The sequence below is a fragment of the Carassius carassius genome, chromosome 5 (genome assembly GCF_963082965.1).
Source record: "Carassius carassius chromosome 5, fCarCar2.1, whole genome shotgun sequence".
Lineage (NCBI taxonomy): Eukaryota > Metazoa > Chordata > Actinopteri > Cypriniformes > Cyprinidae > Carassius > Carassius carassius.
This window is the reverse complement of record NC_081759.1, coordinates 6,133,502-6,158,625: the sequence shown is the minus strand read 5'-3', so window position 1 is coordinate 6,158,625 and position 25,124 is coordinate 6,133,502. Positions and strand designations below refer to the sequence as shown.

Genomic DNA, 25,124 nt, shown 5'->3' with positions numbered 1-25,124 from the left:
CATGTTGTCAATGACGCGCATGTTGTCAATAACAGGCCAAAATAATACAAAGAGACATAACTACTTGTATAGATAGTCTATTTAAGTTTAAACATATATGACAACGTATTACCTACACAAAAACAAGGAAATCAACTAATGGCCAAGACTGCAGACCTCACGCTCTCTCACCCTCACGTTCTCTGCGCATAATGGTTTAAATGAACAAACACATTTTTGTGCAAGCAATTTAAGGTCGCGACTGTTGTCCCAAATATAGCAGGCTTCATTCAGTGATTGAAACAAATATTATTAATATTAATTGAAGTTTTACAGCATATAGAACTGACATTGAATGCTCCCAGCGAGCTGTGCTGTGGTAAACATGGAACTTTTCCTTGACATGAATAGATAAATAATCAAACCTCGGATCCATTGCTTTACAGAACTCCCCGAAGCCTACCCTATCCGCGATACTGATCGGTCTCATGTCCTTAAAAATGAACGAAATTATTTTATCCGTTATGGCCTCTTGTCGTGTTGCAGACAAAGAGCTTGTGGCGGGCGATGCAAAGTAACGTTAAGTGTCAAGACGTGACTGTTTAGCTGGAGTTCCATACATTATGCCATGCTCATTTGGGTGCACATTTTTGAGATGTGATCTCATGTTGCTAGTGGTCGAATGGTATGCTAACTGTATCTTAAATAGCTTGCATACAACAATCTCGCGGGTCAACAATTTTACCTCATTTTCTCTGCTGCGGTCGAGTTGGGCTCTGCACTTGCCGGCATCTTCCATGAAGACGCGTCAACTTTCAGCAGTGATGCTGTGCCAGACACAGTGCGACTCCTGTGAGGCTGTGACCTGTCCCTGAACCCTCAAGCGCTAGCGCGCCCACTCGCAAAGCAGACAACCACGCCTCTACTACCGCGGGCCTTTTTTTCCACATTTTTTTTTTATTCGAATATTAATTTTCACCTTTGAAATTCGTTTTTTTAAAACTATTCGAATACATATTCGAATTTAGAATATTCGTTGACAGCCCTACTGGAATATGCAAGAGAAATTGTCTCCACTATCCAGTGGGATAAACGCTGTTTAGTAATCGGCTTCCCCATACGCGGCTTCACCCAAGACACAAACAGCTGATCATTCGCTCTGAACCCTTTAGTCCTATCTATGTAAATGCATAAAGCACGCACCGGACATAACGTATTCAGCCTTTGCTGTTCTGCTGAAGCAAAGGCGGTGGGTTAAAGGCTCTTAACCTGAGAGGAACAATAGAATTGACCACTTTGGGCATAAAAGCAGGATTAGGTTTCAAAAACACCCCTGCGTCCCCTGGCATAAACTGCGTACACGCTAAATTCACAGAAAGTGTATGAATATCACTTACGCACTTCACTGAAGCCAAAGCTAACAGCAGTGCCGTATTAAACGACAATAATTTCAGGTCAGCTTTGTCTAGTGGCTCAAATGGAGTCACTGAAAGCGCATCAAGCACCAGAACCAGATCCCATGACGGAGAGATCGGTTTTGAGACTGGCAAAGCGCGATGCGCACCCTTCATAAACCGGCACACCAACGGGTGCTGCCCCACAGTTTTGTTATCAAAACCTACATGACAGGCAGATATAGTGGCCAGAAACACCTTTATTGTCGATAAGGCCTAAAAAAAAAATTGTTTGGTTCCGGTTTCCAACCGACCCTGTCAATTTATGTGCGACCCAAATTTATTTTATGAGACTGGGGAAGAACGGTCTTTCACACATCGTTAATTAAATTACAGTTTCCTTTAAATGCTGTTTTACACTTAAGTAATCCGTTAAAAACCATTAAGTATTGCATCAAAACCCTTTAACTGTCAATTCCTAAAGTGAGCTATAACTTAAGGTTTGGAAATCGTAACATTAAGAGAAACACGGGGGGAGTCAACAATATATCGCGGAACAGAGAGGGCACTGACAACATGCTGACAGACAGGACATTAACATTACCAGCTTACTTTTAATATGAAACAAAGTCTCATTTGGTTATTTCACCTTTCAAATGTGGTCATTTTTTAAAGAAATGTAAACAATAAATACCGTTTTGTGGCTCTTGAATGTGTCGAACAGATCGCTGTAAGTTAGATCATCAGTTAAAACTAACTGATCGTCTCTTGCTTCTAGTTAATTTATAGCATCAAAATCAAATAAACCACATAAATGAACATAACAAAGAATGTTGTTTGACTACAAAAAGATGTCTGTACACTCCGTTTTTCAAGTTCAAATCCTCCATGTTAATCTACTATGAGATCGCCTGTCAAACTCCCGCGAAGGCTTTTTGTGTGTGTGTGTGCGTTTTGCGTGTCTATGGCAACAACAGACTTTAAACGGGAATACAGAATCACTGTCGTAAAAGTACCGGGTACACACATTTAAAATCAGCGCGTGTGTGTGTGTAAAACTGCCACTGGAGAAAAAATAAATAAATAATAAAAAAAAAAAAATCCCTACCGACCAATGACCTCAACTGACAACCAACCGGAACCAAACTTTTTTTTTTTTTAGTCCTAATGCTTTACCCTGATCTATCATATCCTGCAGAAATGATAGAATCACTGCCACTGAACACTGAAAGGGAATTATGTGTCTAGACGCGCACCAATGCTCAAACACACCCCATTTACATTCATAGAGTGAACGAGTGGACAGGGCCCTAGAATTCTGTATAGTTCTAATAACACTGTCTGGCAGACCAGCCGCATTCATATTTAACCACTCACTGGCCAGGCCCACAGTGCCAGGCGCTCCGGATGAGGATGAAATATCTCCCCTCCCGCCTGTGACAGCAGATCCCTGCGCAGTGGCAGGGACCATGGCTCTGCGTACAGCATATGTATGATCTCCACCTGCCAGAATTTCCCTGGCCACCGCGGAGCTACCAGTATCATTCTCAGGCCCTCCTCCCTCACTCTGTGAAGGGCTGGAGATATCAACGCAATCGGTGGGAACGCGTATAGGAGAACGCGAGGCCACTCGTGCGCCAGTGCGTCTATTCCCAGAGGCGCGCTCTGATCCTTCAGAGAGAAGAACAGAGGGCATTGAGCATTGTCCTGCGACGTGAACAGATCCACTGTCGCTCTGCCAAATATGCTCCAAATTTGACCAATCACTTCCGTGTTCAGCTTCCACTCTCCATAAAGGGGATTTCCCCTGGACAGCATATCTGCACCCCGGTTCATGATGCCTTGTACGTGTGTCGCTCTCAGTGATAAAAGACTGGCACTGCTCCACAAAATCAGTTTGCGTGCCAACATGTGTAAAGGGAGTGATCTGAGACCTCCCTGTCTGTTTATGTATGCCACAACTGTAGTGTTGTCCGTTCTCACGAGAACATGATGTCCTTCCAGAAAAGGAAGAAAATGCTTCAACGTTAGAAAGACGGCCAGCATTTCCAAGTAGTTTATGTGACAGTGGCTCAGATGGGGACCCCATCTCCCGTTCACTGCCCTGCCCTCGTGAATGCCCCCCCAGCCGGACAACGACGCGTCCGTCGTTATGACCTTCCTGGTCTGGACAACGCCCATCGGCACCCCTGGTACCAGAAAGCATGGGCGCCGCCAGTGACGCAGTGCCAAGACTGCCGCTGACGTCACTCTCACTCTTCTCCGGGAATGCCGTAACAGGTCTAGTCTCAGACGAGCTACCCAGCGTTGAAAATCTCTCATAAATAGTCTGCCTAAAGGGATGACTATTAGAGCTGAGGCCATCAGACCTAATAGTCTGAGGCATGTGTGTAAAGAAACATTGTTCCCTTTCCGAAATTCGGCCAGGCATTTCGTAAAATGTATTACTCTCTCCTCCGACAGTCGTGCTCTGAATGTCACGGAGTCCAGTAACAACCCCAGATACGTTATTGACTGCCTGGGAACTAAAACACTCTTTCTGCTGTTTAATTTTAATCCCAGTTTTTGTAGATGTTCCAGGAGCACGGCTGTGTGATCTCTCGCTCTGTGCTCTGATTGAGCTGTCACCAGCCAGTCGTCTATGTAAGTAGCGAGACGAATGCCTTTCTCCCTGAGCGGAGCAAGGGCCACTTTTCACGAATACCGTCAGACTGAGAGATAAGCCAAAGGGAAGGACTAGATACTCGTATGCCACGCCGAGGGATGCAAACCTCAGAAATTTCCTGTGGGGTGGATATATTTTTATGTGAAAATATGCATCCTTCAGGTCGATTGACGTAAACCAATCGCCTGGGCTCACCAGTTTCAGAAGTGTAGAATGAGTGAGCAATCTGAACTTGTACTTTCTTAGGTATTTGTTCAGTGCACGAAGATCTAATATGGGGCGGAGAGCTCGATTCCCTTTTTTTGGGACTAGGAAATATCTAGAGTAAAACCCACTGTGACTTTCGTCAGGTGGAACCACTCGAACTGCCTTTTTGTTCAACAGGGAGGTAATTTCGTCCTGAAGAACATGTATCAATACTCCCCGCACCTGGGAATAAATTATTCCCTTGAACTGCGGGGGAGAAGTGGCAAACTGCAGTCTGTAACTGTACTGTACTGTTCTCAGCACCCAACGGGACTGTGTGCACTCTCGCCAATAATTTGTTTGCAGCGTTCCGGCGCCATCGTGTGGCCGAGTCGAAAACAGGTTTGTGGTCTGAACTGCGCATGCGTGGACACTTAGCGCTTGGACAGAGTTTACGTGGTTCACCACCTTCAGCGGAGCGATGACTCCACGAGGTGGTGTTACGTTGTGTTCTGATAAAGTGTTTTGCAACATTTTTTGGGGCATTATGTTTTGCAACATTTGTGGGGGAAACAGTGAAAACTTTATTGAACTGAGCATGTAAAGTGCTTGTGGGTGGGTGTACACCACTGCACCGTCTCTCGTTCTCTTCACTGCTCTGCATCCCTTGGACCAGCTCGGCTCTGGTTTCCCCACAGAACATCTGTAAACATCTGAACTTGTTTTCTGCTGAACGCTGAACAACTGAGGGTCGGGGACTAGCGAACGGGGTTCCCTCAGGAAGACCCCCTCAAACGGCCTTCTTCTTCCTCCTCATCATCACCTGGGTAGGGCGAGGGGCAGGCTGGTCCGTCTGAGCAGCTGCGGGCGGATAATTTTTCCTGGGCCAGGCTGGTTTCTGCTCTGGTACGCCACTCTGAACTGCCGTTGCATTCACACGCAATTTCTGTCGCCTTGGAATGCGTAAGCTGGGGGGTGGGCGAGCTTTAGCCTGCGCAAAAGTCTGCCGAGGAGGTGGCGAGGGCGCAGTCTGCATCTTTCTTGGGATGCAGAGCTGCATGGCCTCGTCATCCCTTTTCTTCTCCTCGCATCTCTTCTGCATCCGTGTCAGCGCTGAACCAAAAATGCCTTCTGCGACGACCGGTGCATCTAAGATGGCTTCCTTTTCTCTGTCAGAGAGATTTGCCAAATTAAGCCAGCGTCCTCTCTCCTGAATGACCATTGTGGCCATGGCCTTGCCCGCTGCCTGAACGGCACATCTCTGAAGACGGAGCGAGAGATCTGTGACAACATAGTTTTCTTCCCAATGTGTCTGACTTGTCAGACACCTCGTCTTGTAGCGCCGCCTGATATGCCGTGAGCAGAGAGATGGCGTTCATGGCCCGGACTGAGAGAGCGACTGCTTTGTAAGAACGCTCCATCATGCTTTACTGGAAGCGGTCCCCTTTTGATGGCAATGTTGGATTTGCAGCCGCCGTATGCTTTGGATGCAGGTGCTCTGCGACTAAAGGCTCCATGGGGGGCATGCGAAGAAGGCCTTCCTTCTCCATACCCTCCACGTCGAGCGCAGACCCCCCTTGCACGGGCATTTTACTAGTAAACGGGTTGTCCTTCCAGGTGACAGAAACCTCTTCCAGAAGCTCTGGAAAGATTGGAAGGAGTTGTCTCGCTGCCCGTTTAGCTCTCGGCAGCCTTTTCCCCTCATAGCGCGACTTTGCAGTCTCAGCTACTACAGTCGGCCACGGAATGTTGAGTTTCTCCGCAGCGCGTTTGCACACGTCCTGCAGATCCACACTAAGAAGCGGAGAGGATGGTGCCCCGCCCGCCCCCTCCGTGGATCCCGCCGTAACGAGGGGCTGTGCCTGTTGCGCAGGGGGGAGAAAAGCGGAATCCTCGAAATCCTCCTCCTCTTCAGAGAGAAGGAAATCCGATTGCCCCTCTTCCTCAAATTCATATGCGCCCTCCTCTTCCTCGTCCGCGCTGAGGACACCGGCCAGAGGGGCGCATACATCCAGTTGTTCACCCCACGATAAAGTTGCCGTGGTGGGCAGCTCCACAGGAATAGGTACCTTAGGGGCGGGAACCGGAGCGGGACTAGCTGAGATGAGGGGATCATGGTCAGACAAGCTAGCTTGGCGTGCTAACCTGCGACGGAGGCTCTTCATTGTGAAATGCGCGCAGTGCTCACAGGAACTGGGACTATTGACCGCCATTTGAGCATGTTTCAGCCCAAGACATGCAGAGCAGACCTGGTGTGTGTCTTTGCATGAGATCTTATTCCCGCATGAGCAAAGCTGCGCATCTCCCTCGCTTGCTACGGTAGTCTTCATTGCTGCAGCTATAGTCGCGGTACTGAATGACCCTGACAATGAGCTGGAATGCCGATTGAGGGGTAGGCGAAAGCGGCGTGGTGGCCAACAGATCGTCTATACGCACATTACCAGAATGATTAGCCAGCAACCAGCGTGGAGACTAGTTGATAGCTATCAGAGTTGGGTAGGCTTCTGGTGTGAAGTGAGAAGAGGTTTTTGAATGTCGTAATGACGTTGCGTCGCTCCTTTTATACCGAGAGGAGGGAGCCACTCCCTGACGCAACGTCATGTCTGCCAGCCAATTGGGGCTGGCGTAATGGAATTGGGCTTCTGAGGAATACGTGTAAGGGGCGTATCCCATAGTGAGACACAGAAACGTATGCTTGAAAGAGAACTATATGCAGGGCAATCAAACAAACAACAAACCCAGTCACAGGAAAACCAACAGCACTGTATACACTACTGTGCAAAAGTTGTTGTTTTTTTAAAGATTTTTTAAAATGCTGTTTTTATTTTTATATGTTGTGAACTATTATCAGGGTTGAAAAAAATCTGTGTTCTATTGTAATATATTGTAAAATGCAATTTATTCCTGTGATACAAAGCTGAATTTTATTAGCATCATCAGCATTCCGTGTCACACGATCCTTCAGAAATCATTATATGCTGATTTCTAGAAATATTTCTTAGAAAGCTCAAAAGAGCATTTACTTGAAATAGAAATATTTTGTTACATTATAAATAGCTTTACTGTAATGTTGGATCAATTTCATGCGTCTCTGCTGAATAAAAGCGCAAGTAATAATAAATAAATAAAAAACTTCAAATGAATGGAATTTTGAATGTTACTGTACATACCAAAGACCTGATTTATTATTCATTCAGGCCTGATAAATCAAAATTTTAAAATTTTCCTGATGCTTACAATATTTACAATAATTAATGTGAATATTTTCCCCTCACATTACATGACACTACACTTTACTTTCTGAAACATACATACTGCAGTAAACATGCTGCGTCTAAACTGCAAATGTAAAATAAAAGTGTTTGTTTGCACAATGTTTTGTTTACTGCTGACTGTTTTCAACAGTTGTTTTCTTAATACAAATAAATCAGTACATCTAAACTAGATTAAGAAACGTTACCTGATTTTTTCCCTCCATAAAACTGAGTGTATTCTGCACATGTGATATACCTGAAACAGACAGATATAACAAATCTTATTAACATAACTAACGTTACACCGCTAGAAAGCTGCAAGAATGACAGCTGAACTTGTGTAACGTTACAGTTTAAGACAAACACGTTATAACCCCCAGCTTACACACAACACTATCACTGCAATAAAGAATATACCGATGTTGTTTTCAGTGGAATCATCAACTGCATAAGGCTCTATAGTTAACGTACTGTTGAGAGCGAAAATGTCATATTCTAACGTTACGCTTCATTTCAACTCACATCTTATCTTTTTGATGCTGTCTTTTCCCCATTTTTGTGGATCAAGAGGATGTAGCAAATAAAAGAATAAAAGTTTATAAACGTCTCAACAACCAACCAACACAAATCCTCCGACTGTGTTTAAATCACACTTCCGGTCAGCGTTCAGTGCGACTGTAAAATGTGTTCGATGTGAAACAGACGAACGTTTTTAGTTTCCTTTTTCGACACGGAATATTTAGATAACTAAAAATCTCAAAACAAAATGAATGAAGCACTTATTAAGCCGAAGGAAGTTTTGGGGCTGCTTTAAAGCTATAACACACACACACACACACACACACACACGCGTTTGTTTTTATGAAAAGTTGGGACATCCCATAGGCGTAATGGTTTTTATACCGTAGAAACTGTATATTCTATCGCCCTACACCAACCCTACTCCTAACCCTAACCCTCACATGAAACTTTGTGCATTTTACTTTCTTAAAAAAACTAATTCTGTATGATTTATAAGCGTTTTGAAAAATGGGGATTATGTCCTTATAAGTCACCCTCTCCTTGTAATACCTGTGTCATACCCATGTCATTATACAGAGTTGAGTATATATATATATATATATATACCAAAACATAGACAAAAAAAATCATTATAAAACCATTATAGCAATGAAACTACAATTACACTAGCTTTAACACATTGTCACACCAAATAAACAGATAAAATATTTTCTTACCCTTAGGATGATGCTTCTTCTAGGCTTAGTGGCAGATGTACATAACACATTAAAATGCGTTTATGAAGTGGTCATCTTCTGCTGAACGTCTCTTTTCTATGGCATGTACGGAGAAAGGTCAGTGTGCATTATCAAACAGCTCCACTGCAAGGTTTTCTCCAAGAGTCTAACATGGGTCAATCCTATTCATAATGCACTTCAGCTTTATTCTTGTGAGAAGAGAATGTATGTTAACATGGAATATACAAAAAGGCAATAGAAATCAGTTGTGTTTATTAATTTATCCATTCTGAACTCAGAATAGATCTGTGCTAACAGGGACAGTGAACCATGAATGAGCCACGAGTGTGTCACACAAAGTTTTTATTTTGTCATCTTTCATGGATTTCATTGCTGCTCGCTCAGAGGCCTCTTCCACGTGAAGCCCAACACATCATCACATTTCAGCTTAAAAGCACCTCTCCTCTCCACTCAACATTCAAGCCAGAGATATTTACTGTATCATTCATGTGATGATAACAGTAAAGCTCAAAGTTCAGAATGAATCTAAACCAGTTCAAGAAATTATTATTGCTATTGCCATTGGCACCAACAATAAGAGCTTCAAAGAATGAGGTCATTTTGATGATTGATTCAAGCACCCACACACTACATACATGTAATACATAGCGGTGACATACAGTACATTTCTGAACACAAAACTTACATGTTAAAGATGTGACTGTCACCACTTATTTGGGTAAGATTCATTTAAATATGAAAATGTTTTATTCAGTCATGTCTTTTAATGTTTTTAATTCTTTCTGACACAGAAAACAGGTTTTAGGTCGGTTGTATACAAGTCTATGGAAACTTATTTCCACCACAGAATAAAAGAAAACACAAGAAAACAACAGAATTTTTATCTTGCAATTCAGGCCTTCTTCTTTCACAATTCGCTCTTCTCCAGATTGCGAGTTTATATTTTGCAATTCAGAATTTAAATCTCACAACTTTCTCTCTCTTTTTCTGCAGTTTTTTTCTTCCACAGTTCAAACGTTATTTCTCAGAATTGCAAGTATATATCTCCCAAATTTAGGCATTGCAAGATATAAACTGTGAATTGTGATAAGTTAAGTTATTATAACTCTGAAAAAAATAAAAAAAATCTTATTGGATTTTATATCTCACAAATAAAGACAAACTTCTGAGAAGAAAAGTCAGATTTTTATGATAAAAATTCACAATTAACATTATTATTTTAATGTCTATTTATTTTACAGGCAGAAATAAGCCTGTTAAAACAACAAAGAGTTATATCGAGATAGTCCTAGTTTTTATCAAAAAAAACAAAACAAGTAAATTGCAAAAATTGCAATTCTAATGAGAAAAAGTGTAATTTGTGGAAGAAACAAATCTGAGAAAAATGTCTTTACTGTGAGACATAAATTCAGAATTGTGAGGAAAAAAAGCTGGAATTGTGAGCTCAAAGTCACAATGAGATTTTAATCTTTTATTATCTGGCGGAAACAAGCTCCCATAAAGTCAGTGCTGACCTTTCACCTAAGCAAAGCATTTCTTCTGAGCTACCAGTGAAGGATCTCTCTTATGTGACCCCACAGTCTTGTTATCCACAGGTTGACACCCATATCAGTGAGATACTGCAGCTCTGGCGTGAGCATCTTCCTGCAGAGCTTTCCATGTGCTTTGTCGACATTTTTTTTCAGATTGTATCCCATAATCGACTTCTCTCCTATGGGTTGCCACGGCTGCATGGACGTCTCCAAGATGCTTCCTGCATCGACAGCGTGGCCTCCTTCAATGCAAATAGAAGCCATCTCTGCGTTTCTGTGCTGCAGCTCTGCGACATCTCTCGCCATGCGCTCTCTGCCATAAGCATCTACTTTATTCCAGAATGTGGCGTTGAAATACTGGTAAAGTTTCCAGTCGATGGCGTTCCACTCCAGTGCTTTGGCCCTGAGCTCTGGGGTCAGTTTAGAAACAGTTGAACCTTTCCGGACATTGAGTTTGAAGAAAAGCAAGTCCTCCATGTCCCAGCAGAGTGCATCCTTGAGCAGGATGAGCGACTCTTCGAAATACTCCACAAGCATTACCAAATGGAAGCGCTGGGCGATTGCGTGAATGGCCAAGTCCACTTTTGGGTCATCTGGATTTAAGTTATTATCCTGTCCAAAGTCAAAGAAAAGCAAGTTTTTGAGATAGAACGAATTGAATCCCTCTGGGTCGTAGTAGAGCTTCGGATCCTTCAGGAACTCTCTCAGCTTATCATCTCCAGAAAGCTTCCAAGTGAGAGGTACAACGCGTCCAAAATAGTGGAACGAGGACTCCGCGAGATCAGCCGGGTCCCGGAGGATTGTGATGTACGAGGTGTCAGCTGGAAGCACTTTGGCCACCTCAGCAGAATTGAAACGCATGTGATTACAGATGATGTTGAAACACATTCCGGGCCTGTAGTCCTTCACTTGTGAGCGATGGAAAGGGGAAGGGTAGAAGAAGTCATTGCGGCTGTTGGGGAAGGCAAATATGAGGTGGTGTTTTTCGCCAAAGCGAAAGAGAATGTTGAGGAAAGTGCTGCTAGCTGTTTTATGGGTTTTCATGAACATGATGTCCACTTGAGGAGTGCAGGTTCGTTGCCCAGAGGCATGATGGGAGCTGTTAGAGATCGTTGAGGAGTGGACGGCAGAAGGGCGATGAGCACATGAGTAAGGCACTGGGACCCTGAAAACAAAAATTTAACAAAAATATTGTAATGCGAATGTATTTTAGATGCACTGATATATCATTTTTAGAACGAGTTCTAAACTACTATAATCTTAAAAAACACACACACAAAAAAGAAAATGTTTTCGTGAGAAAATCTTTATCCACATTTTACCCTAACATAAAACAGTAAATATTGAAAAAATAATATGCTTTGTGGCACAATTTAATGATAACTAAGCAGGTTTATAGACAGATACATATGGATTTTTTTATGAATAATTTTATTATTTTTTTAATGAATTATACAGATCAAGAGTGAGAATTAAAAAAAAAATGTATAATGTTATGAAAGTCATGAAAAATGGTACTATTCCATAAAAATATTAAACAGCATAACTATTTTAAACATTGCTTATAACAAGAAATATGACACTAAAGACTGAAGTAATAATGGTGAAAATTCACCTTTGTATCAAATGAAATAATTATACTTAAAGATTGGAATAATTCATATTTTAATATATAAATTTGTTATATATACAGTACAGAGCAAAAGTATGGACACACCTTCTCATTCAAAGAGTTTTCTTTATTTTCATGACTATGAAAATTGTAGAGTCACACTGAAGGCATCAAGGGCTATTTGACCAAGAAGGAGAGTGATGGGGTGCTGCGCCAGATGACCTGGCCTCCACAGTCACCGGACCTGAACCCAATCGAGATGGTTTAGGGGTGAGCTGGACCGCAGACGGAAGGCAAAAGGGCCAACAAGTGCTAAGCATCTCTCGGGGAACTCCTTCAAGACTGTTGGAAGACCATTTCAGGTGACTACCTCTTGAAGCTCATCAAGAGAATGCCAAGAGTGTGCAAAGCAGTAATCAAAGCAAAAGGTGGCTACTTTGAAGAACCTAGAATATGACATATTTTCAGCTGTTTTACACTTTTTTGTTATGTATATAATTCCATATATAGTTCCACATGTGTTAATTCATAGTTTTGATGCCTTGAGTGTGAATCTACAATTTTCATAGTCATGAAAATAAAGAAAACTCTTTGAATGAGAAGGTGTGTCCAAACTTTTGGTCTGTACTGTACAAATATATTACTTTTCATAATATTACTAAATAAATGCAGCCGTCAGGATAGAATGACAGAAGAATTAAGGATAAATTATCTTAATAACTGTCATGAAAATAACATCACAATGCAGACCTGGTTTATTTTCTTTATGAATATATAAATTATTTTTGTTTTATTTTGATTGTAGGATGAAATATTTCCTGGCTATTTCATCATGAAATTCACACCAAAATACTGCTCTAATCCACTGAAACTTTGACTAGGTTGCAGAAATAAATGGAATAAACTGCTTTCTGTTGTAGTGTACATTATTCCTGTTCAAAATACATTAAGGAACTCACTCTTGCAGGCCAAACTGGACCTCTGGGGTCGACAGGCAGTACAAAAGAATCATGCAGGTGGTCAGGAGCGCACCCAGGATCAGTCCCTTACAGATGGACCTCCACTGCCTGACTGACTTTCCAACCATCATAGCTTCCTGGTTGGACCCTGAAAGAAAACCCTGTAACAACGAGAAAGACACTTAAATGATGATTTAGTGCTACTAAATGCAACTTCATTATCTCTTAAGGCCCTTTTACATAAATACAGTAAAATGTGCTGTGCTATGTGGTGTGCGTACATATGCAGAGTCCTCTAGTGCTGCTAACATTTGATTATCTAAGCATTTCTAGTGTGTTAAGAGATATCCATCACCATTTCCTCAAGTGCCCAATTATTTAGGTACACTGCTGCTCACTCAACTGCTTTTCTCCCCCGAGTTCAGCCAGGCGGTCTACATCTGCTAAACATCTTACTGTTTGTGGGGATTTGCAGTGGCATTGCAGGTAATTCAGCTATGGGGAATTCTATAATATTTTCATTTTAAGTGATGTAGCAGGTCACTATTTATTTAAAGGTATTCTCTATTTCCAATCAACAATTTATTTCCACTGAAATAGAAAACAATAATACTCCTCTCTAAAGAAATTTAAAGTAAACATAAGTATCCTTTTGAAAACTTGAGAAACCCCTTTTGAGTGCACATTTTTGGATTAAAAGCCCTTAGGGACATAAAGTATGAGAAGCAGACAAGTTTTTTTCCCCCTCAGTGGATGCATAAATTCATTTTTCATATGAAAGTCATGGACTTCAAAAATTTGATAGTGACTATAAGATGTTTGTAACAAAACGGAAGTCAAATGAATTTCAAGGCTTTGACCGCACTAATTATGTACTGTTTTTCAAGACTAAATAATGACGTACAGTATTACTTTACTTGCATGTGTATTAAATATGATAAAAGGTTCACTGGTCTCCACCACTTGTCAACAGGTTAATATTTTATGTATATATTTAAAAATATTTAATGTAATCTGTCAATTAATTTAATGTCATATAACTGCATATTTAACATAACAAATATAACAGGCCTAAATAGTGAAAAATTATTGTCTGAAAGTAGCCTATTATCATATTAGCCTATTACATTGACTCACCACATACATTAAAAAGTGGCATTAAGTATTCCTTTTAATGTAAATAATTTTTGTCACTTTAACTGTATATTATCTTAACGTAACCTCAGTTCCCTGAGATAAGGAAACGAGCGTCATGTATGGGAAAACATTCTTTTTTGTGTAGCTGCACAAACCAATGGCGCTTCAGCCCGCCAACCGCTATATAAGTCAGCCTGTGGCGCCTTTCATCAGATCATTCATAATAATAAGGGCCCTAAGGGACTTAGCTGAGGGCATGAGAAACAACTACCCACATGGGAGGTTAGACCAGAGGTAGGCAAGTTTGGTCCTGGAGAGCCGCAGTCCTGCAGAGTTGAGCTCCAACCCTAAAAAAAACTCTCACCTCCCTATAGACTCATTAATCCTGAAGACATTGATGAGCTTGTTCAGGTGTGTTTGATTAGGGTTGAAGCTGAACTCTGCAGGACTGTGGCTCTCTAGGACTGAACTTGCCTACCCCTGGGTTAGAATCTGCACCTGCAGGGTAGGGATGTCTAAGTTATAGAATCTGGCAAAAGTAGATGGCGACAATCAGCCGGCGGGCCGTGCCGAGGAGGTCTCCTCACGCCCTTCAGAAATGTAACGACCAAGTTGTTGCTGCCTATTGAATGGCCAACCTCGAAAGAATGATTCGCTGCAATTGCCGGCACATATACTTTGAGTGTGGATGGGGCACACCCCTTATCCAACAGCTCTTGCAGAAAAGTCAACATGCAAGACACGTCACATGAAAACAGGTCCACTTGCCATGCAGAGCACCAATTGAGGAATACTGTCCATTTCTGGCCATAGAGCCATCTCGTAGATAGTGCCCTTGCCTCAAGAATGGTGTTGCTTACTCTTGCTGGGAGTCTATCAGATGCCCATCGATATACCAGACATGAAGTCTCCACAGCTCTGGGCGGGGATGCCAAATCATAGCTTTTGCCTGCTAGAGAAGGTTCCTCCTCAATGTGATGGACAATGGGGCTATCGTTACGAGCTGCATCAGCTCTCGAAAACAAGCCTGGTTCTTCCAGAGTGGAGCTACTGAGACGAGGGAGCATTTGGTTTCCCTGACTCGCCTGATGATCTGGAGTGTCTGTTGTGATCACCTTCCTTCCAAAGGCAACGCACATCCCCATTCCTGTCTGAAACAGGTGAGTAGTCCTCCAGGGGGCCACAGGATGCTTTTAGCCAAAATTGAAGGGGCCGCATGTGGTTTTGTTCCCGTTCTGATCTGGCTAGAATAAGCCAATTGTTGAGGTTGTCAATACGGGGATTTTCATCTGCCAGAGAGGGGACAAAGCCGCATCTTTGCACTTCGCAAAAGTGCGTGGGGCCAGGGACAGTTCAAACAGAAGGACTGGGTACTGATAGGCCACTCCCTCAAACACTAATCTCAAAAATGATCTGTGCATCTTTGTGGATTTGAAAGCATCTTTCAAATCCACGGTCAAAACCAATCCTCGAGGCAAATATGAACGACAATCTTTTTGACCATCATCATCTTGAATGACCGTCGCATAACCAAGCTGTTCAGATGTCTGAGATTTAGAATGGGTCTGAGCCCACCGTCTCTCTTTGGGACAAGGAAGTAGCATATGAAAAAGGCTGACTCGCTGTTCACTGGGGGCATTTCCACAGCGCCTTTTGCAAGCAGTGCTTGCACCTCCTGCTGGAGAACAATAGCTTCGTTGTCCAGGACAGAAGTGTGAACGACGCCTCTAAAGGGCAGTCTGTGAGCGAACTGTAGTGAGTAGCCTCGTCATAGTGTTTGCAAAACACATCCCCAGATTCTCGGAATGGCTGCCCAGGCCGTGTAATGGAAGGCAAGAGGTTTTATTTTCTCGAACGAGAGCTCGCCTTGAAAAAGTGGGGAGTCTACGTTCGTATAAGTGATTGAGAGAGGATGAGTAATTTTGCTCTTTAAAGTATATGGGTCCACTATCACAGAGGTAAAATATTTGGGTATGCGCTGCACCTGCAGGACGTGACCCGCTGAAAACGGCCATCCCTGATCTCTGTTAGCGTTAGCCAGAGGTGGCACTCCAGCAACACCAGGCTGGCCATGGTCTTGCCGATCGTTTGTGCTGTGGCCTTTGTAGCGCGCATCTGTGCACAGCTCCTTAAAGGCCTCTTGGTGCTCTTGGCCAGACTAGTCAATGCTACGGAGAAGTTTGGCTTGAAACACTTGAAGGATTGCCATTGTGTGCAGCACCAAGCCGGCCTGTCCGGCTGCTGCATAAGCCCTGTTGGCGATGGACGAGGTGATCCTGCAGGGCTCAGATGGATGATTGCATGGCCCTTTAAACTGAGGGCAGATGGTGGGCATAGATGTGCAGAGATTGGGGGGGGGGGGGTTTGGTGTACCCCTTTTCGTCAGCGCCGTCAATGGTGGTGAGAGCTGCTGCAGTAGAGGGGTTTATCACGGTGGTGAGCAGAGCTGGAGCTTCTTTCACAGCTTTTTCTTGTAGAAGAGTCAACGAAGAGATGATTTCTGTCGCTGAAGGAGAATAATCTGATGAATGGCGCTATGGGCAGAATTATATAATGGTCAGCCCCGTCCCTTCTGGTGGGCTGAAGCACCATTGGTTTGTGCAGCTATACAAGCAGAATGGAAAAAAGGAGTTTTCCCATACATAACAAGAGTGAACGTTCAAAAGGGAAACAATGTTATCCTACCCACAGTAAAGTACTCCAAGTCCAAAGTCTTTTTCACTACAATCGATAACTGAAGCGTTAGATGGTGCGAGTTGCCTTTTGTCAAAACGACAGCATGCGTGTCTTCAAAATGATTCAAAAGACAGCCTATAGAGTCAATGAGAGCGCAGGGAATCCCAATCGTCATTTTAGTGTTAAGAAGGGTGCTCGCAAGCACCCCCTTTGCGGGCCGTTATGTGCCCTCGATACGAACTTATGCCGAGCCGGCACTGGGGTGAGCTTCGCAGCAGACTTTCACCTGACAGTCAAAGCGGCATTACATCATGAAAGTGCAGACTCAGCGGAAGACTGTGAGGGTTTAGGGTGCCATTTAGGACCATAGACAGTAAAAGAAATGGACACAGCGACCCCATTGGATTCAATGAAAACAAGTGAAGTCAATTAGAAGCACGCACTTCCTGGGGGACGGGCGTACTGTGCAGACTCAAACTGAGCTTGATGACGTAGATGTCATGTGAGCAACCTGTAAGTCTTCTAATCGCTGTGCCAAGAGAAATCCAGAGAAGACGAGCGTGAACAGGAGCAAATTTTGGTAAGTATTCTGATTAATTATCTCCCTTGACTTTATGCCTCCACGTCCCCCCGATAGCCTCATAGACAGTAAAAGATTGTCTGCGAGCTTCTCCTCCTGTCCATATGGTAATTTCTCTACTGTGCGACAGAGAGTCGCTGGTTATGACGCAGTCGTTAGCCTATTTTTTACAAAAACTGCTTCTATGGGACCATAACGTAAGATACAAGGTAATGGAGCCTTTTATACATTTTCGTGTTTCTTTAGAAATAAATTAATGGACAAATGGAGTCTTTAAACGCCTCAGATGTAAAGTTATTCACTGTCAAAGTGATGTCAAAATGAATGGGAGTCAATGGAATGCTAACAGCAGGTGGGGGTCCGCTAGCCAATGGCAGTGCCCAGGGGTGCTTCAAAAAAATATGAAACCCTGCCCCCCTGTTTGGGACAGGGTAATGCAACCTAATCCATAACATCACACATTCCAGGTAATATAATCAAACTACTTTTTGAATACTTTAAGATTACTTTTGACCTAACTCGTTGATTGCATTAATTTAAAAATGATAATCTTGTATAGCCTACCGCATTTATATAAAAAACACAAAGAATAAGGAAATATATTCCATTCGTTAACAAAATGAAGTAGGCTACATTAAACATTACATGATGTCAAAGTTTTCCTAACTGGTGTTCGTGAAGGAACTGCAGTAAGTGAATTTAATGTAAAGCTAATAGGCCTAATGTATTACATCATAAATAAGTTTAATTAAAATAAAAGCCTCTCAGTTTTCTGTGTAATATAGCCACCTGACTGGTGACAGTTTTTTGTGTGGAAGACTTGAATATTTAAACAATGGAAAAGAAGAATCAGGGAGAATCAAATTATGAATAATTTATTGCTTCTGTGTGAATAATATGTAATCATGCAATCAGTAAAAAGTAACTGTAATCTAATAATGAGTATTTTAAAATGTAATTTAATCTAATTACATGTACGTACTTAATTTATAGAGTCTGAGTACATAATCCAGTTACTACCCAGCTCTGTTGACATGTTATATAATCTACTCAACAAAACATAACATATTCAAAAATAAACATTAATAGCATTTTCCAAATAAAAAAATATTGTATTATAAATTCTAATGCTGAGATGAATGCATTGCAGTTGTTGTCCAGCAAATGAATTATGCATTCAGAAGAAAAGCGACACTGTCCGCATCTCTTCATGACTCATAGACCAGGATCAGATATCTGCAGTGCAGGGCCACAGGTGGATAACCTAATACTACCAAGAGAGCATGTTAAAAGCATTGACTACAATGACTACGACTACAGCGGCACCAAAAGAGAGACTGAAGGAACAAAGCTGTTTATCTCCAAATCTAGAAAGGCCAGAAGAAGTCTGAAGGAACCCATTGTTCTTATTTGCAGCGATCTCTAACCCTTCATTTTTCAAAGTCATCCTTTGTTGACAGCAAAATCACTAACAACATCATCATTGTTATGCTGATGGTCACGAATAGAGGATTTTACAGAACCACAAAGAATTACTACAGCAGCTGCAGCTCTAAAACTAAAAAGAAATTGCTTTCGTGGAGATTTGTGATCTATCAGTCCATCGTATTAAAGTTTTTGGAGATGCTGATTGTTGTGTTTACGCATGGGTGTATTTAAACTGGGCAATGATTGTCTTTCCTCCATGCAATCTGATTCCATCTGTAATTTAACAAAGAATGTCACATGTTATATTTGAAGTGCTGCTGGCAAATTCATATCAGACAAGAAGCCAATGTAATTTGATGATGAGATACAAACAGAATAAAGGTTTCTTTTGTTTTGCCTCAGAAAGCAGTCCAAATGACCAGCCTGATTATAGAGAAAAGTTAAGAAATGAAATGGATAGTGTTTCATCAGCACTGTGAGGCCTCCAAAAGTGTTTTGGAAATAAAACACATGACATTCCATCAGCAAAATATCTTAAATTCATAATAAACATAGTAATAAAATAGTTTTTCTTTTATTTCCCAGCAAAATCTCCAAACATCCATATAACAACTGCAAAAATATTAAAGGGGTCATTGGATGCCCACAGGGTCCATTCTTTTTGGGTCTTAATAAAAAGTCTGTAACATAGTTTGGTTAAAATTTCTCAAAGGTAGTGTAAAAAACACCTTTTTTACCCTGTCAAAAACAGCTCTTTTCAGAGCAAGCCGTTCTGTAGTATGTCCCTTTAAATGTTAATGAGCTCTGCTGACTCCGCCCCTCTCTTTCAGCTGCTCTCTGAGGGACTGTTTACTTTTTGCATTTATTGTGAAACTTGCTAATTAGCACATTGTTAGGAAATGCTATTTTTCAGTTAATATTAAAAAACCTTACACTCACTTTTTCTGTAGGTGAAGCTGGACCACGAATGATTCGCGTGAACATAGACACATTTAGGTAGATTGGGGGCGCATTGCTTTCAAAAACAAATGTAATCCACTGTGTCTTCAACCGCTCAGATGTCGGGAGTAAATGGCGACTGCTATGTTCATTATAACATCAAACAACAGAACACCTCAGTCGCTTATAGGAGTCCTTCTTGTCTACATCTGCTCCTGCAGTGAAACAATGGTGGACTGATGACAGCTCACTCAGGGCGGGTTTAAGGTTAGATGCCAGTCAAGTCTGTGCTGAAATGCTACTGTCTGAGATAGGCTCGATTTGAGAAAGGGTTAAAGATTTTAGGTTTTTTTTGGGTGGATTTTTATCATTATAGGGTGGTTGTGTACACACCCTGCTTACACACATTTAAGTTCAAACAACTTGTAAAAGTGCATGTAGCACCCCTTTATAACCCCTTAATATTATGAGATTTCAATTTTTCCTTTCTCTTTGGAGTGTTACAATCTGTTTGTGAATAGATAAGATCCCTAAAGTTGCAAAGAATAAAGTCTCAAACCCAAAGAGATATTCTTTATAAAAGTTAAGACTCGTCCACGCCCCCTTAAAACGCCTCGATCAAACATGCCCCCATGTCTACGTCACTGTGTGAGAAGATTTGCATAACACCACCCAAATGTTCACGCAAAGAAAGAAGGTTTTACTTTTATTCTCGCTGTAGTATTGTTGCTCCCGCCACTGCAATGCCATTGAGATGCTGTGTGTTTCTTTGAAAGAGAAGCTACTTTGTTTAGTCTTCCAAAAGAGAACAAAACTAGAAATCAGTGTTTAAGTTGTATTTACAACCCTGTTCCAGAACAGTTAAACCCAAATATCAGATGTGTGCAACGCATTTCACAGAGTATGAGGACTGTTTCCTGGGAGAGTGGCCTACAGTGCCGGTGTTCTGACAAATAATCCTGACTCACAGTCTGTAAGTACGTTTTAATATGTAAAGGATTTGCCACTGATGATTCAAACATGAGTTTTGAGCAGTGTAGAGTAGTGCTTGTTGTTTGTTGTTTCTCCAATCACAAATGCAGACATGGTTTATGTTTACTTGGCAAGATGCGATGCAACGCAATGCATAAAAATACAGTATTTGCCATTATAATCAGTAATTATGTCCCCACTGGATGCTACAAATGCCTAGTTTGTAATGGGTTTTATTGGTTTTGTCTGGTCGTGCTGGGAGACGGCATCACCCTGTGGTAAGGGGCGTAACATTTCCGTCACATGCTTGAGGTATTCAGTCAATCACAACACACTTGATAGCTGGCCAATCAGAGCACACCTTGCTTTTCAGAACGATGAGCTTTGTAAAAATCAACGCATTTCAGAACGCGGGGCATAGAGGAGCAACAATAATGTACAGTATGTGAAAAATAATTTTTTTTTTTTAAAACTATATAAACAAATTTCATTACACCAAATACACAAAATAATGTTCTTTTTTAGCAGCATCATATGACCCCTATAAGGCTTTTTTATTTTTTATAAATAAGACTTTTATAGAATATACCTTGATTTAAATGTATTTGCCTTATAATGCATCATTAGGAATAAATATTTTATTTATTTATTTTTTAAGATTCAGCCTTGTAAATAAAAGTGCTTTTGGAGCAAATTATCCCCCCCCCCCCCCCAAAAAAACGATGTATTTACGTTTTTTCTAATAAAACATCTAAACATAACACAAGCTACATTTATTGTATGAACTATATAAATTAAGGCTTTAACAGAAATTAAATTAATTAAATGTAATTAAATGTATTTTTCTTACCACATTAGTCAATTATTACTCTTTAATAAATAACATTTTGTGAGGTTTGTGCTTAAACACAGAAAACCTGAAACATTGAATTCGTCAGAAATATGTTCTGAGAACAATCATCTTTTTTTGAGTATCTTAGTTGTGAGGATGTTTAGACTACATCAAAAATATTGATTAATATATATTAATTCTGACTTTTCCTTGTTCAAAGGTACTACAGACTCATTTAAACAATGGCAATACAACTGCACTGTAAATATTTTCCCGATATATTGAAAATTAAATATAAACATTTTTATAATCTCTTACCAAATCATGTAGATTCCTGTCACAGCTTGATTGCCAGAAAAAAGCAATGACTCTGAAGAGAAAAATCTGACTTTTTTAACAATGATGCACGGTCAAGGCTGGAAAGACATTGATTCCTTCATTTAAAGCTGTCCAGTCGTGCTATCCAAGGTTAACAGATCTGTATCCTTCTTATCTTCTGTGAAATATCCAGGCGATCATTCACCCTGTGCGCGCACACACACACACACCTGACCTCCTCTCCTCCTCTGTCTGCACGCTGTAGAGCTGAGCTGGCTAAACTGCATACAGAAAAGGCTCGACTTGCGCTCTCTGTGACGCAAGACCAGCTGTCTAGGGACCTGCACTTGTCACTCTTTGTGTCTGTTTGCATTTGTGAATGAGCGTATAGAAGATAGAAAGGCAGAAAGACGGAGGTGATGTTAGGATAAGAAAAGACAAGACAGAAAGGCAGAAAAAGAACAATGAGCAAGAGGGAGGGAAATGAAGGAAGGAGGAGGTGGAAACAGAGAGCCATTGAGAACAGATTGCTGGCTTGAAGTGGAAAAGTTGCTAGAAAGCGTAGTTAAATGCATGAGCGGGGCCAATACAAACTCCCAGGTATATGGCTGTACACAAAGTCCTAAACTGCACCAGTTTGCTAGCTTTCCGTGTTCAAATCACAAAAGTTGACCAAAGTCGCCCTACCCAGAAAGAGAAAGTCAGTCAATTTAAGCCCAATACGATAACATAAACTAGCATTTTCAAGAAAAACTAAACCCTCTCCGGATCAAAATGATCGGAACACAACATTAGGGTTTAAAGCTTAGACTATTTAGTGTATTTTTTACATGATGGGTTAGTGACAGCTAGTTTCATGTGAATGTAGACAAGCTCAAGAGGAACTTTCTGCATCATATTGATGGTTTTCATGCTGTGATTTCTGGATGTTTGCTTTAGTGACCAATCGGAAGAATTGCTTCTTATCTCAGTGTTTGCTTAGGCTGCTGTATGAGTTTCCATACGGAGGTTTGTGGCAGGAGATCATAAATTGGAGCATAAATTAAACAATCATTTCACACATCAATTTCAGAAGCTCTGGTTGTCCAATACAGGAATACAGTGATGTATTTTTTTTTTTACATTTGGAAAGCATTTGTGGAAAAATTGACACTGAGGCACATGTCCTCCTCGTGTTATAAAAAGTTAAGTTACACATTTTTTTTATCATTTATATTTTAATTTTAGTTTAAAGTTTGTTATTTCCTCCGTTGATCACAGAAGAATGCAGATACAATTTAGTGCTTGGTTACCAACTTTATTCCAATTTTTTTTTTTTTTATTAACAGAGGAACAAAACTCATACAGCTTTGCAACAAATTGAGGGTAAATGACAGAATTTTTGGGTAAACTATCCCTTTAAATGCATTCGGACACTGCAAGAGCTCCTGATATAGCTGATAATTCACTGATCAACACTCTTTTTTTATCTTTACATTCCTCTTGAGTGACATCACCCAAACCATTCTCTTGATTTCGCTCGCTTCTCAATGTCTCTTATTGTCCAGCACAAGATTATTCTGTTCATCCAGATCTCCTTTTGACTGGTCTCAAACACTCGGTTCATTGTCTGCAGCCACACACACGGACACACAGAATGTCATGTCAGTGCCAGGCAGTGTAAGAGCGACATGGCTGGAATGCAGATGGGTAACGTGGGTAACACTGCATGCTTGTGTGCGTGAACATGAATTAGTAATAAAAAGGGCCATGAGTTGCCTGGCCTAAAGCCCACAGGGGTTACACAGAAGCGAGGAGAACACCAACGTCATAACTTCCCACCACAAATACAAAGAAAGAGCAAACATACAAAGCTGCAACCAAGGAGCTTTACTGAAAACAAACACCTCATACATTTAAATGGTTCTCTGGGTGAGACATATGAAGAGACCATGTCATGTGTTACATGTTTACAGAATAAAAGAGAGCAGATCACTTCAAATACAGATTTATGCAAAGCCTGCATATAATAGTTTTTTTTTTTATACCTCATATGACTAAAATCTGTCACAAAGGACTGAAATGAACACTGGAAAACATTCAGAGCTAAATAATTCAGCTTGTCACCCTAAACCAGGAGAATCTGACTCCATTCATTAGGCCTGTTTGGAAAATTCACAATGACAAATTCAATGCATTCTGAAGCGCTCATTTTCTCATTGTAACCTTCGTTCTCTGAGGATTTCAAAACCTGTACCACTCAGGTTACATTTCCCAAATTATGAGTATATCCATTAAAAAGTAAGCTAGTTTTTATATTATGGAACATTCACAGTTTTGCCTAATGTCCACTGGATTGTAGCCTAATAAAGCAAAACTTTTTTTAATACGACCATAACGGTTGTGTAAAACAGAAATAGGTCTAATGCAGTAGTTTCGCTTGTGCTGTGAAGACTTTGCAAAAAAAAAAAAAAAAAATATTTTTTTTTTATATAGCATCATAAGTTAGTCATGAGTTTTGCTGATTTCCGCCTTTTTTGCATCTGAGGGATATAGCAAATTATGGTGAGACAAGCTTTTTTTTTTTTTTTTTTTTTTACATTTGTGGTCCAAGAGGTACATTCACATTCAGGATGGACTATAATACATCTCGGAATACATAAGAGCCATACTTTCAAGGTTACATGATTTACTGGTTGGTAAAGTTACCGTCGTTGAATCCAGCTAAAATCTCTGAGGGTCTAGCCTTTAACGACATTTTGCATAGGAAACAACTTTTCAGCAGCAGTGAACCTATAACTCTCATCTCTAAAGCCACTTTTATGTTGTGATGTCCAACATAAGAGTCTTTAGGGAAGGGAGTGTCAATGGTTTTTTCACTTAGGAGTTTGACAATGCGAATGATCCCAGAAACCCTCAGTACATACTAGACTTCTTTGTCCTTGGGTATCAAGGCCTATTTACATGAGAAACTAAACTGCTAAACTCACATAAAGATTTTTTTTAATTTAGAACTTACCATGGTGATATTTACTTGATCAAAAATACAGCAAAACAGTAATCTTGTATAAGGATTATTAAAATGTAGAATATATTTTTCTATATTTTGGAACATATTTCATTCCTGTAATGCAAAGCTTAATTTTCAGCATCATTACTCCAGTCTTCAGAGTCAAATGATCCTTCAGAAATCATTTTATTATACTGATTTGCTGTTTAAAAAACATTATTATTAATATTGAAAAGCCATTACACTTTATTTTCAAAAACGTGATATGACAACTTTTGTCATCTGCTCTTTTCTAGTTGATTCTAATCGCACCTGCAATTCTTTTAAAACTTTCTTTATTCAAGTTAGTACGTTACAAATTTCACAAATTTGAAACATGCAGACAGAAAAAAAGAAAAGAAAAAAAAAAATAA

At 40.8% G+C, this 25,124-nt stretch overlaps 2 protein-coding genes across 2 annotated transcripts in view; both read right to left on the bottom strand.

The window, feature by feature from the left end:
- ppil2 (peptidylprolyl isomerase (cyclophilin)-like 2) overlaps window positions 1-8,156 on the bottom strand; it is a 45,445-nt gene extending 37,289 nt beyond the window's left edge. The window contains exons 1-2 of the mRNA XM_059549591.1: window positions 8,001-8,156; window positions 7,685-7,734 (exon numbers count right to left, since the gene is read on the bottom strand). Of these exons, the coding sequence (XP_059405574.1) occupies window positions 7,685-7,734; window positions 8,001-8,032 (82 nt within the window). The 5' untranslated portion in view covers window positions 8,033-8,156. The remainder of the gene's footprint in view (window positions 1-7,684; window positions 7,735-8,000) is intronic.
- A 1,887-nt stretch (window positions 8,157-10,043) lies between these two features.
- Window positions 10,044-22,152, bottom strand: gal3st1a (galactose-3-O-sulfotransferase 1a). Its single transcript, XM_059549057.1, has 3 exons — window positions 21,723-22,152; window positions 12,841-13,001; window positions 10,044-11,434 (listed from the first exon to the last, which is right to left on the bottom strand). The coding sequence occupies exons 2-3, from the start codon at window positions 12,969-12,971 to the stop codon at window positions 10,282-10,284; spliced, it is 1,284 nt and encodes a 427-aa protein (XP_059405040.1). The 5' UTR covers window positions 12,972-13,001; window positions 21,723-22,152; the 3' UTR covers window positions 10,044-10,281.
- Window positions 22,153-25,124: the final 2,972 nt, after the last annotated feature.

Bases quoted from the DNA above. Each gene is read 5' to 3' on its own strand.
- gal3st1a (XM_059549057.1), bottom strand. From the start codon at position 12,971: ATGATGGTTGGAAAGTCAGTCAGGCAGTGGAGGTCCATCTGTAAGGGA. The intron at 11,435-12,840 runs GTGAGTTCCTTA...TTTTGTTTTCAG, and splicing joins GTCCAGTTTGGCCTGCAAGA to GGTCCCAGTGCCTTACTCAT.